The sequence below is a fragment of the Solanum stenotomum genome, chromosome 12 (assembly GCF_019186545.1).
Source record: "Solanum stenotomum isolate F172 chromosome 12, ASM1918654v1, whole genome shotgun sequence".
NCBI classification, from domain to species: Eukaryota; Viridiplantae; Streptophyta; class Magnoliopsida; order Solanales; family Solanaceae; genus Solanum; species Solanum stenotomum.
Genome location: NC_064293.1, coordinates 32,327,377 through 32,339,157, shown reverse-complemented (window position 1 = coordinate 32,339,157; position 11,781 = coordinate 32,327,377). Strand labels below are relative to the sequence as shown.

Genomic DNA, 11,781 nt, shown 5'->3' with positions numbered 1-11,781 from the left:
AAAAAAAATTAAGTTTGTTTTTAAAAAATATTTTCAATTTCAACAATTATTTTCTACTCTGGTAAAAATAAAAGAAATTTTTCAAAATCATTTTTCATTCATAAATCAAACACTAAAAATCTTTTTCGGAAAATATTTTCTACTCACCAACCAAACATGAGAAAATAAGTCAAAAATCAACTTATTTTCCAAGAAAACATTTTCTAGGAAAACATTTTCCGTGAAAAATATTTTCCTTCATACCAAACACACCCTTAGTGTAATGGGTTTTAGGTTAGCATTGGGTTTAATATGGGGAATGGGTTTTTTTAAAAAATTCAGGTTAATTTGAGTCAATATGGGGCTTTCTGTCAATTGAAGGGTACATATGGTGAAATTAGTAACGGCAGGGGTAAAAATAACTTTGTTTTAACGGTAAAGTCAACCAATAAAACAAAGTTGAGGGGTATTTCTTACCCTTTTCCCAATAATGCAACCATTGCATCAGATTTTTTGCTATCTTTTGGATTTTATCAGCTCTTTAGTCTTGGCCTAGCTTTTTTGTTTAGTGCTCACTCTTTTGTACAATTTCCATCTTTGTGATGTTTTTAATGAGATCATCCAAAAAAAATCATTAGTAGTTGGAGGTAGCAGCTCTGAATAAAGTGGCACGCAATGTTCAATATTCCCCGCAGTAGTCTCTTCCTACAGGCTTCACATCTTCTCTGTGTGTAGTGATTTTTGTGGGATGTTTGGATTAGCATTATCTTTGTAAGTGAGATGCTGTTAAGAAGATACACCATTGGGCTTAACTGAGCTCTAAAAGATAGCTAATGAGGTGACGATTGCCAGATCACTTACAGAGCCTCAATCAACATGGGAAAATCTAACACCCTCACATATAAAGTGTGGACAACATAATATAAGACCCCAATATTGACTAACTATGCTCTCAGGATCTGGATCTGTTGCATCCATCTATTAGGGATTATTCAACAAACCACATACTAAAACAAACCCAGATATTCCAACTCATTATTTGGCCATCTTTAATACCTTAAAGGCCAGCATGGATCAGACTAAAAGCAAAGACTAAACATCATCCTTCAACATGATTATTTTATCCTTAGTTGAAACAAATAAGGACTAGTGTTTCTCTAAATTTTATCATATCCTGCACCGCTTCAATATTATCCTTTTTTGTATTGTATAGCATGGTTTTATTCACAGAACTATAAGCAATTCACAGGCTGCTACTATCAGTGGCTTTATAGAAGGGAATTCAAAAAATACTGGAGTGTCACAACTCACGCCTAGGATTTGAATGTACGACCTAAAGAAATTCTTGAACCCCATTTTACCACTTCACTATAATCTTCATTTGATGTAACATAAGGGGTTCAACAATTCATATAGAGCCCCAAAATATCTTTTTTTGCCTTATTTGTACAGAAATGTTTTCCACAACTCAATTGAACCCCCTTGCCCCTCCCATCAGCTCCGTCCTTGGCTGCCGTTCATCTTAGCAAATTGCATCATAAGCACCAATTCACCATACAAGTTGAGTCGAGGCTAGAACAGACCCACGTAATAATGCACAATAACAGAGAAACCACTAGTTCACTAGACAGGGTGAAGATTGATGATTCCTTTGTTTCTTTTCAATAGTATTGACTCAAATATATCAAAGAGAACTGAGAAAGATTAAATCTTGCTTCTAATTCAATATGAACAAGTTATTGGTAACATAAAATCAAAAGTCAAAATGCACCCAAATTGTTTCAAACATTCATCAATCTCTATAGTCTATAGTAGTATTAATGACTCAATAATCCTTTTACATTGTCTCACTGCCTAATGGTACAATTACAGCAAGTATAAATTTCATACTGTCATACAAACTGGAACTCTTACAAACATACATTGTACCCAAAAAATTAAAGAAAGCAACAGTCTATAAAAAGAATCAACATACTCACCACTAAGGGAATATGCACATCCTATGATATCTGTGTATGAACAAGAAAAAGTCTCAAGGGACAATTTCAAAATTGTATCTAACCTGAAAGTCACTAATGAGTTGAGCTCCAGCACCGGTACGCCTTCCAATTTTTCTCCTCTCATAATCAGTATCATCCGTGGGTAACTCATGACGACAAACAGGGCATGTATTACGTATGTTTAACCATGGTATAATACATTCCCAATGGTAATAATGGGAACAAGGAAGCTCAGTCACCTTCTCCACAACCAAAATCTCATCTTTACAAACAGCACAGGCTATCTTGTTCACTTCGTCCTTCAAAGCCACCAAAGGAAGATTTTCAATAACAGATTTAGCTGTTGGTGGACTACCCTTCAAAGTCCCTTCACTCTCCAGAAATTGCCCAAACACGGCATCGTGATCAGTTTCGTTTACATGAGCAATCCCATCATCATTTCCATCAAGTTCGAGGCTTCTTTCAATATTATCAACGGCCAACAGAACTTCCCACTCTAAATTCCTCACCGGCTCATCAACTGAACCCGAATTCGAGTTCCCTCCTTCAGAAGACGAAATATCTGACGAAACTGATATTTCTTCAATTCCATCAATTACAGAACTCAAATAGTCTCTATCTTCACCCCTTTCATTGACTTCTTCCCACTCAAACTCTTCATTCACATCCCTCTGATCATCAATCCGAAGACAACTCCAAAAATCATTGGCCTGATCAATATCCCCAACATTCAGCTCCACTTCTTGCGAATCAGAATCCGACCCAATACCCACAACCCGAATCCCATCACCCGTATCAAGTCCGTTGGAATCTGAGGGCAGAAGAACCCCATCAAAATCAGATCCAAAATCACCGTATACATCCTCTAGAACAACCCTATTCCCATTATCAAAACCCGAATCTTCTGAAACGTTTCCATCAGGGGTCACAAACAGATCCGTAACAAAATTCATTTGGTCATCATCAACGATAAAGGAATCCGGATCTGCAAGCAAACCCGAGTGATCCGAACCCGAATCTGAATCTAGGGAACCGGGTTCGGGTTCCGAATTGGGGCTGTAGTTGAAATCATGAGAGTGGATAAAAAGGGTGTGATTAGGAGGAGAAAGTGAGTCGAAATCGAAAGCAAACGGATGTGAGTACCCTTCATCATCATCATCATCATCAGTGACGGTAGCATAGATGGTTTGCGGGAGGTGGAAGCGGTGTATTCCAGAAACTTCCGCCATTGAACTGAAGAAACAAAATGATGATTCAAACTTCAAACTTTAGAGAAAAATGGGAGTTGCCATTGATCCAATTTTGCTGGTTTCACAGTCTTTTTCGGTGACTTCGGGTGGTAGACAACTAGCAAACGTCGCTGAAAAAATAACATACGTCATCATTGTTACTCACATTATTTAATGAATTGGTTACATCCTTAGATATTTATATTATATGGGAATAAAAAAGAAAATGTGCCACCTGATGAGTAACACATTAAATAATTTGCAAGATAAGATTTCAAAAAAACAAAAAAAGTTACAAAATAGAGCTACTATTAAAAGACAAGATAAATAATAAAATAGAATTATTAGCAATTAATAAAAACAAAATTAGAAGCAAAAAAATATGATAACGATAAAAAAAAATCACATCAAGTTAATCATTTACACGAAAATGAAACTTTTTATCATTACTTAATAATGAATTTAATAATACGATACAATGATGCAACATTGCTTTATTCATTTTTATAAAATGCTAGAAGGTGGAATATCGCAACCCATGAAATATCCTTATCTATCACATTCCACGTACAAAACAAGCCCTAAGTTGATTAACTACATAGAGAAATGATCTTAAAGCACTTGGCAATAAACAAGAAAGAGAGGAACAAGTAGCCTTCAAATGTGTACAACAAGTGCAAGGTTTTCTGTATTCTTCTGTTGAATGGCTGAGCCACTGTTTGTACTTCCAAACTTCTACTGAACACTAATTTGTAAAGCAGACAAAATCTGAATGGCAAAACTATGCATGTGTAAGAAACTGCTATTTAGTCACAAAGAGGGTGGGGGATCGTTTCCTCTTCTCTTCCGGGCTCCAAAGTTAATACTCATCACCATGAACTAGATGCGCAAAGACATCACTCTACACAGTGATATCTACTGGTGACAAACAGTAAGGGAGTACACGATGAAGTTAGGCCTAAAGATTTCTGAGGAGTGCCTAATGCCGAGGGTCTCTTGATCGAATAACAAAAATCTCGAGCACTATCAAAGCTGGATACTCTGGTTCTGCATTAAAAAGGTTACCACTGTGGATATCAAAAACACAAGAACTGCTGTAAGGACATACTTCCAATTAAGCTGCCTTGCATCTATGTCCCGCGAGGCATCAAGTCTGGTTGAAGAATCAGTCTCTTTTGACTCACTCGACATAAAGTCTCCAGAAACATTCTCTTCCTGAAAATGAACAGCAGAAACAGTAGTGTCACAACAGAGCTAGGTGTCTTTCCTTTTCTAAGTTGTCAACCAAATAACTTTAGCTTTGGGTAAACACGAAGTACTCAAGAATTTTTTTCACTTAAAGGCACAAGCACACAGCTAAGGTTATTTGGTTGATAATGGAATGTACATCATCAAAATATAATAGTTGACTGGCATCTAAAATAGTAAATCAAAATACTGACAAAACCAGAAGAACATATGACTCGTGTATAAAACTAAGCATAAGACGGAATAAAGCACGTACCACATTAGTTATTGATGAGAACTTAGATATTTCTTCCTTGCATTCATTCGGAGAAGTTGCAGCAGAAAGCTCAGCCTTGGGAAGCATGGATTCCCTGGTATCTTTGCCATCACTTGGGGGAGCTGGCGAAGGAACTTTATCCTTTTGCTGAAAAAGCTTCTTCTGGGCCTTATTTTCCATTATCAGCAAAGCAATCTGAATGAGAAAATTATGCAATTACCCAATAATAATATTCTTCAAACAATGCCCTTGTTCTAACATTTAGTCCAAAGGAACTCTCTTCCATGAAGAAGTCATGCAGGAAAAGAATAACCAACTTTAACCACAAAAGGACAAGCTGGAAACTGAATAACTTGTCACAAGCTAAGCACATCGCAGATTCTACTTATAAAAACTACCTATTTTGAAAGACTGACCAACTAATTTTAATATCGAGCAAATCTTATTAATAATGGTCAAAATCGTCTTGTATAGCTCTTTCAACTCTTCCTTTTCAGCTAATTTCTTCCTGCAATAAGAGCAAACGTTGCAACGAAAGGTTGCTGTAGTAATTATCAACAAACACCATTAAAACTTTCAGGTGTGCACAAACTTGCTCTATTTCAGCCCATTTTCATTCCTTTCCTTTGACCATGACTGCTTTTTCTCAGTGAAAGGAGTCACTGGAAGTGGTACAAGTGTTAGTGTTATAGGAAGGATAGAACCTTAATATGTGAGCCGGTAGATATCATTGGAAACTCGAGAATACCTGATGTTTAAAACACTTCTTTGTCAAACAAGAATATGTGTGCATGGGGTCTGTGTGCGCGTCTATGCATATATATTATCAGTAAGAAATACTTCTAATGATTACAGTGTGATCTATATGGTCACGAACTCTGAAAAGTTGACTAAATCCAGAGCGAGAAAATGTCAAACTCGACCGAATGAACAGATATTGCTGCTGAAACAAGTAAAAAGGAAAAAGACAAAATGCATCAATTATACAGACAAGCTTGCACACACAACAACTGCATTTTAGAAGTCATTAAGGTTCCACCAAAGTCTATGAATAATAATTAAAAAAAAAAAATTGACATAAAATGTTGTGTTATCCAAATGCCATCTCATTGTTAGGCATAATTCTAGGCTCTTTCAGATTAGTAACTGGTATTCAATTACGCACAGTCATCAATCGGCATTTAAGCCCATTAACCATGTCAATAGACAAAAAAACTCAAAATAACTGGATAGATGGAGGAAAAGGAAAGTCGTAAATGTTATCAAGATAATTCCAGTCATAACAGGAATGAGAGTCAGTAAGGAGTGACAAACCTGTTTTTCAAGTCTCTCTCTTTCAAGAGCCAATTGCAAAATTAGATCTGTTATCAATTTACTGCGGAAGTTAATATCTCGGGCAGTAGCCTTCTTCATTTCCTCAGCTTGGCGTAACGATGACTCCAAACATGCCAACCTACCCCTCACAAAAGTTAATTCTTCATTGAGATCTGAGTTAGATTCTGACAAGATAATGCACTTATCTTCAGCACTCTCCATCAAACTTTCGGCTTTAGAAACCTTTGATTTTAGATCCTCAATCAAATCTTCCATGTCTTGGATTGTAGAATTCAACATGATTTGCTTCTCCTGACTAGCTTCAGCAGATGCAACTGCATGCTGAAGTCGAAGCTCAGAGTCCCTCAGCTGTTTTTCAAGCACATTTATCCTCTCAGAAGTAATGCTACTACTGCTTTTCAGGAAGTTCAGCTCTTTGTCAAGTTCCACATTTGCTTCTTTCAATATTTTACACTCAGTTTCTGCTGTATCAATTCTTCTCTCTGCTTCAGAATTCTTTTCCTTCAACGTATTGATTATATCCTCCATTTCAAGGATCTCAGATTCTAACTCCTGACTTTTCTTTGCAGATGCTGTATAATTGGACAGCTGGAACTCAGAGTCCTCCAACCGTTTCTCAAGAGATTTAACCTTGTCCCCGAGCTCTTTAGAAGTACTTTCAGACTTCCCTAGTAAGTTGTCTTTTGCTTTTAAATGTTCCTCCATTTCTTGAAGTTTAGACTGTAAGTAGCTTTCTTTCTGAACAGTACCGGTCAGATTAAAATGTGCCATCTGGAGTTGACTCAGTAGTGATTTTGAAATTCCTAAAAGGACTTCAGCAGCATTCTCTCCCTCAAACAACCTTTGCGAAGCATCTTCAATTTCTTCCTCCATGTATAAAACTTCTTGCTGCAACCTGACTTCTAATTCTTCTTCAACTTGTCTAGATTCAGTAAGCTTCTTCTCAAGATCTAACTCTCTGGCCAAAGACTTCTCCAGCATCCGCAGAATGTGTCTCTGCTGTTCAACAGTCTGCATTTTTATCTTCGTCTTTGGAGTTAAAAGTGCATCACCGTTAAAATAGTCTGCTGCCTCGCTATCTTCCCCTGTCAAGATGCATCAGCATGAAGTATGATTAGTAAGGATTGATGTCACACAAATTACTTGTTGTCAAGAACATAATAGCAACAAAATGCCTCGTGCAGAGAGAAGCAATTCACATTTCCTGGTCCAGACATGCAGGGCTAAAAGAAATAAAATCATTAAATATTTGCAGACATTCTTCTTTTCTCCTCTCTCTTCCTTTTTCCATATATTATCCAAAGGGGTGGTCAGTTAGCATGGAGAAGGTTGCTGGGATAAGTAAATTACATAGAGCATAAAACACTAAATACTGCTCAACATGAAATTAACACGCATCCACTTGGGTGTCGCTTAGTGGTCAATGAAGTGAATTGAGCACCTTGAGGTCACAGGTTCAAACTTCAAGTCCCAAAGACAAAAAACTCTAGGTGATTTCTTCTCATTTGTTCTAACCTTGGTGGACAAAGTTACTCTGGTACCTGTGGTGGCGACGGGCTCGGGAGGTTCATCAAAAAAAAAAAAATAATAATAATAACAATAATGATAATGATGGCAAATGTGATAATAAACGTGCACCCATGATGCATGAACATCTAAGTAGAATCTTAGTTCGACTGATCCATTCACTTTGCATTGGTTCTGCTGATGCCCATCTTTGATTGCTTTGAAATGGACTGACCACAGTGGATTTTGAGCAGCATAACCCAAGATTTCTTTAACTGAAGCTTCAAAAGCTATTCAGCGTTACGCAGGATGTAAAGAATTTGTTTTAATGATAGCAGGATGTTGTAAAGAAACCCTCCCTTCAAAATTTTTTTTTTTTGATTTACACCGGGTGTCCGAGTCTCTTTGAGCCCCGACTAATCCCGGGGGTGCACAGGCCCTCGGCAAGGAGTTTCCCGCAAGTGCACCACGGTTAATTCAGGTTTTACCCAGTCCGATGGCCCTCAGAAATTGTTTGCACCTAGTGGGTTTCGAACTTGAGACCTTGAAAGGAAACCCTCCCTTCAAAATTAACATAAAATAAAAAATAAACTCACAATTTTGGTCCCCCTGGGAGGTGAGCATAATCCCATGGAAGTTGGTACACTGCACCCTCAATTCTAAAAGGTGGTCCTGCGACTGCTTGAGGGATTTTTCACTGTCATGTAACTTCTCTTCTATTAAAATGAAAGCCTCATCCACATAGCCACGTGAAGATATGACCTTCCGCACATTGTCAATCTCTATTGCAACAGAGGATAATAAACCGCCTAGCTCCGTCACCTCTGAATCCAGGACCCCAGATAAGAGATCAAATTCTATTGCCTTCTCAACAATGCCATTTGAAGTACCCTCCTTCTCAGAGGCAAAAGCCTCAAAGTCACTTTCTCTTGTTTCCACATGCATCACAAATAAATCCAAATTAACTAGTTTCTCAGAGACACATGCCAAGTCTAGTTCAAGCCTTGTTAAAATCTCCCCGACACTTCCTACTTCTTGCATGACATTACCACTGGAAGACAAAACTTCTAGAGAGACTACTGTATTTGATTCTGCCTCCACTTCATTGGTGTTAACACCTTTGGTGGAAGTAGATGCATTATTCACTGTGTCAGCATCCATTAGTCTAACCCGTTTTTTAACCTGAAAATGAACCAATACCAATATTTTTAAGAGAAAAAAAATGTGAAGATGCATGAAACTCAAGAGGTAAAGGCAATAAGTGAAACACACGCTTCTTTGAAGTAAGTGCACAGTTTATCGAAAATAAAGAAGTACTAAAAAGTAAAAACAGATGGTTTTAGTACATACAATAATCAAATCACGATTGTTATTACTGATATCAGCATCCAATATACAGTAATGATGATATTAATCCAACTCCTCAGAAACATCATTCAAATATAATTCAACAAGCCCATCAAAAGATAACTCCAATCATTAAACAAATTTTCATTTACAATTAATCAACCATTAAGTAAATTAATTTGCAGCACCCAATGCCATATTTGGTTACTTTAGTAATTGTACTATGAGAATAGAGGAGATAGGCAAAAGAGAAGCCCAGAATTAAAAGATACCAGAGACAAAGGACTTGCATACTAGAAGAAAAAGAGTCCTTTATTTGAAGAAAATGAAGAAGAAAGAACGGAAACGAAAGAACTACAAAAGCATAAGTAGTAGATGGATAGACATTACTTACAACTGACAAAATAGATGGATGGGCATTACAAACTCGAGAAGAAGAAGAATAAAAAGACCACAATAACAACAACGAGAACGTTGAAACATACATGGCAATGAACCCTACTATTCAAATAGCAAAATGTCATTTTTCCTCTTCTATTTTCTCATCTTTTAAAGTAAGATTCAAAAAATTGACCACTTCTCGTTGGGATTTCCAGTCTCAATCATCAGAAGTCCATAGAGTGATACACCTAGTTCGCATCACTTCATGGCTTTAAGGGACGAGCCGTGACACTTAATAACACAGCTGAATACACAATTAATAAATCTCTGGTAAACATATCCTCTTTGAAACCAGAAGAACCGAAAGAAACTATAAAGTTTAAAGGATATGAGAGTACAGATGCTCCCACTACAGTTAAAGTTAAAAAGTGATTGTTCACATATACTGAAAACTCCATGGTGTTAAAACTATATTGCTTCTGAGATCAGTTTTCATAAGTGCACCTAATTAGGACGTTGATTGGGTATGGGAGTACAAAGCAATTCTTACGTGAAAAAGTTGTATAACATGTCACAAATGTGCAGCTAGTATACATTAAAAGTAAACAGCAAATGTGTGAGTGTGACTTCAATAACTATCTAAGGGAAAGAGATAATAAGATACAGCAAAACAACATATGGGAAACCATTTCCTCTTGTGTATTACCTTTGATTCTTGGAAATGTGTTTGAAGATATTTTCCACCAATTCAGCCATTTTCCTTAACAAATACCTCAAATCATACTCCACATTATTTACCTTGTCAACATTTAACACCCAAATTTTTCACCAATACACTATCCTCACATCCACCAAATACTACCACCCAACTATAAACAGTGGAAAATAGAGATTTCTCATCCATTGCAGTACTATTAACACACCCAACTACAACAATTAATTCAAATAAACCGTAAAATCAATCATTCCAAGAAAAGAAAAAGAACTTATTTCCACTCAAGATTCGCATCATTTGAGAAACCCCTGATCCAAATTAGAAAAATTTTAACTCGCGAACACTTAAAAATGGAACTTTTCAACACCCATCTCAATAATTAGTAAAACAAATCAAGCACAACGAAGAAATGATCAATTTTAACGATTAAAAAAACTACAAGATCAAGAAAACTATAAGGAAATTGCCTAGTTACTCAATAAGTATCAGCTAATAGATGAATATTAAAGGATTTACTAAGCAAGCATTAGAGAAGTTCATAAGTCACATACCTTCCTTCTCGTAAATTCGCGGGTTCTGCAGAGTGATTAATCTCAAAATTGATTTATTTTTTGCCCTTCACTTGAAATTCTGTTTATTTTTTTTTATTTTTATCATCTTCAATAGTATGCACGTGATAGGGCACGTGTTCTCTTGTCAGCTTTAGCAAAAAGGCTTTAACTGGGCCGTCATGAAAGGAACTGATATGTTAGCCCATTGAGTGCCTCGTCTGCTATTAACCCAGCCCATGAAAAACCCCGGGGGACATTTTATAAGAGGAATTTTCAAAAACAAAAGACTAGAAACATAATCGGGTATTTTTTATCTATAGTTTGCTTGATTATGATTCGTGTATACATGTTATAAGGAGAAGAAAGGCGAGCAAGATTGGAAGACGAAAGAAAGTGGTGAGCGCGATCTGGCACAATCGATTTGTATATCTAATCAACAATTGTATCATGTATACAATTGATACAATTAATTTGTGCCAAAAATAGCTGCTAGAAGGAAGAGAGGCGAGTGAGAGAAGAGCAGAGAGGGGAGAGAGGTGAATTGTATTTGTATAGTTGTTGGATAATTGCATGTGTAACTAGTATGTATATGTATTAATGAATACAATTGTATTAACGAATATAATTTGTATCAATGAATACAATTGTATCAGTGAACAAATTGTATCAATGTTGTATCAAATTCTAGTGTATCAACAAAATACAATTATATCAATATTGTATTTCGTAACAAATTACATATGTATTCATGTGTATTTGTATGCATCTATTGCCATGTGTATTTGTATTTTGCATCACTGAAAGAGAGTATTCATTTGTTGCCATGTGTATTTGTATTTGTTGCCTTGTATGTATTTGTATTCTTCTGTTGTCATGTGTATTTTTATTTTGTATCACTTAAAGAATTTTTATGGTAGACAATTGATCATTTGTATCATTGATACTATTTATATTTGTATTAAGAGATAAAGGTGGGGCGAGAGGGAGAGAGGGGCATAGATAGGCGAGAGAGGGGGGCAGAGAAAGGATAGGGAGAGAGGCAAGCAAGTGTGCAGAGAGAGAAGTGAAGAGAGGAAGAAAGGAAGAGAGAAAATTGCTATAAAATTCTAATTATAGCTATAAATTGTATATAATTCTTTCAACTATAGTGGTATATAGTAAATACATATCACAATATTATATCAATAATGAATATTGCAGGTGAGGTAATTAAGAAAAAGGGGGGGGGGGGGGG

The 11,781-nt window shown here is 36.4% G+C and overlaps 2 protein-coding genes across 2 annotated transcripts; both read right to left on the bottom strand.

The window, feature by feature from the left end:
- Nucleotides 1-1,755: 1,755 nt before the first annotated feature.
- Nucleotides 1,756-3,328, bottom strand: LOC125848350 (uncharacterized). The gene has a single exon (XM_049528202.1). It carries the CDS (start codon nucleotides 3,206-3,208, stop codon nucleotides 2,012-2,014), a length of 1,197 nt encoding a protein of 398 aa, XP_049384159.1. The 5' UTR covers nucleotides 3,209-3,328; the 3' UTR covers nucleotides 1,756-2,011.
- Nucleotides 3,329-3,844: 516 nt separating this feature from the next.
- Nucleotides 3,845-10,616, bottom strand: LOC125848343 (WPP domain-interacting tail-anchored protein 1). Its single transcript, XM_049528194.1, has 5 exons — nucleotides 10,548-10,616; nucleotides 8,150-8,735; nucleotides 6,027-7,132; nucleotides 4,713-4,907; nucleotides 3,845-4,423 (listed from the first exon to the last, which is right to left on the bottom strand). Exons 2-5 carry the CDS (start codon nucleotides 8,712-8,714, stop codon nucleotides 4,235-4,237), a joined length of 2,055 nt encoding a protein of 684 aa, XP_049384151.1. The 5' UTR covers nucleotides 8,715-8,735; nucleotides 10,548-10,616; the 3' UTR covers nucleotides 3,845-4,234.
- Between the last annotated feature and the right edge of the window lie 1,165 nt (nucleotides 10,617-11,781).

Excerpts from the sequence above, each read along its gene's own strand:
- LOC125848343 (XM_049528194.1), bottom strand. The coding sequence starts at position 8,714 with ATGGATGCTGACACAGTGAATAATGCATCTACTTCCACCAAAGGTGTT. Across the intron at positions 4,908-6,026 it reads GAGAGAGACTTGAAAAACAG|ATTGCTTTGCTGATAATGGA; the intron begins GTTTGTCACTCC and ends TTTCTCATTCAG. Across the intron at positions 4,424-4,712 it reads TCTCATCAATAACTAATGTG|GAAGAGAATGTTTCTGGAGA; the intron begins GTACGTGCTTTA and ends GTTCATTTTCAG.
- LOC125848350 (XM_049528202.1), bottom strand. The coding sequence starts at position 3,208 with ATGGCGGAAGTTTCTGGAATACACCGCTTCCACCTCCCGCAAACCATC.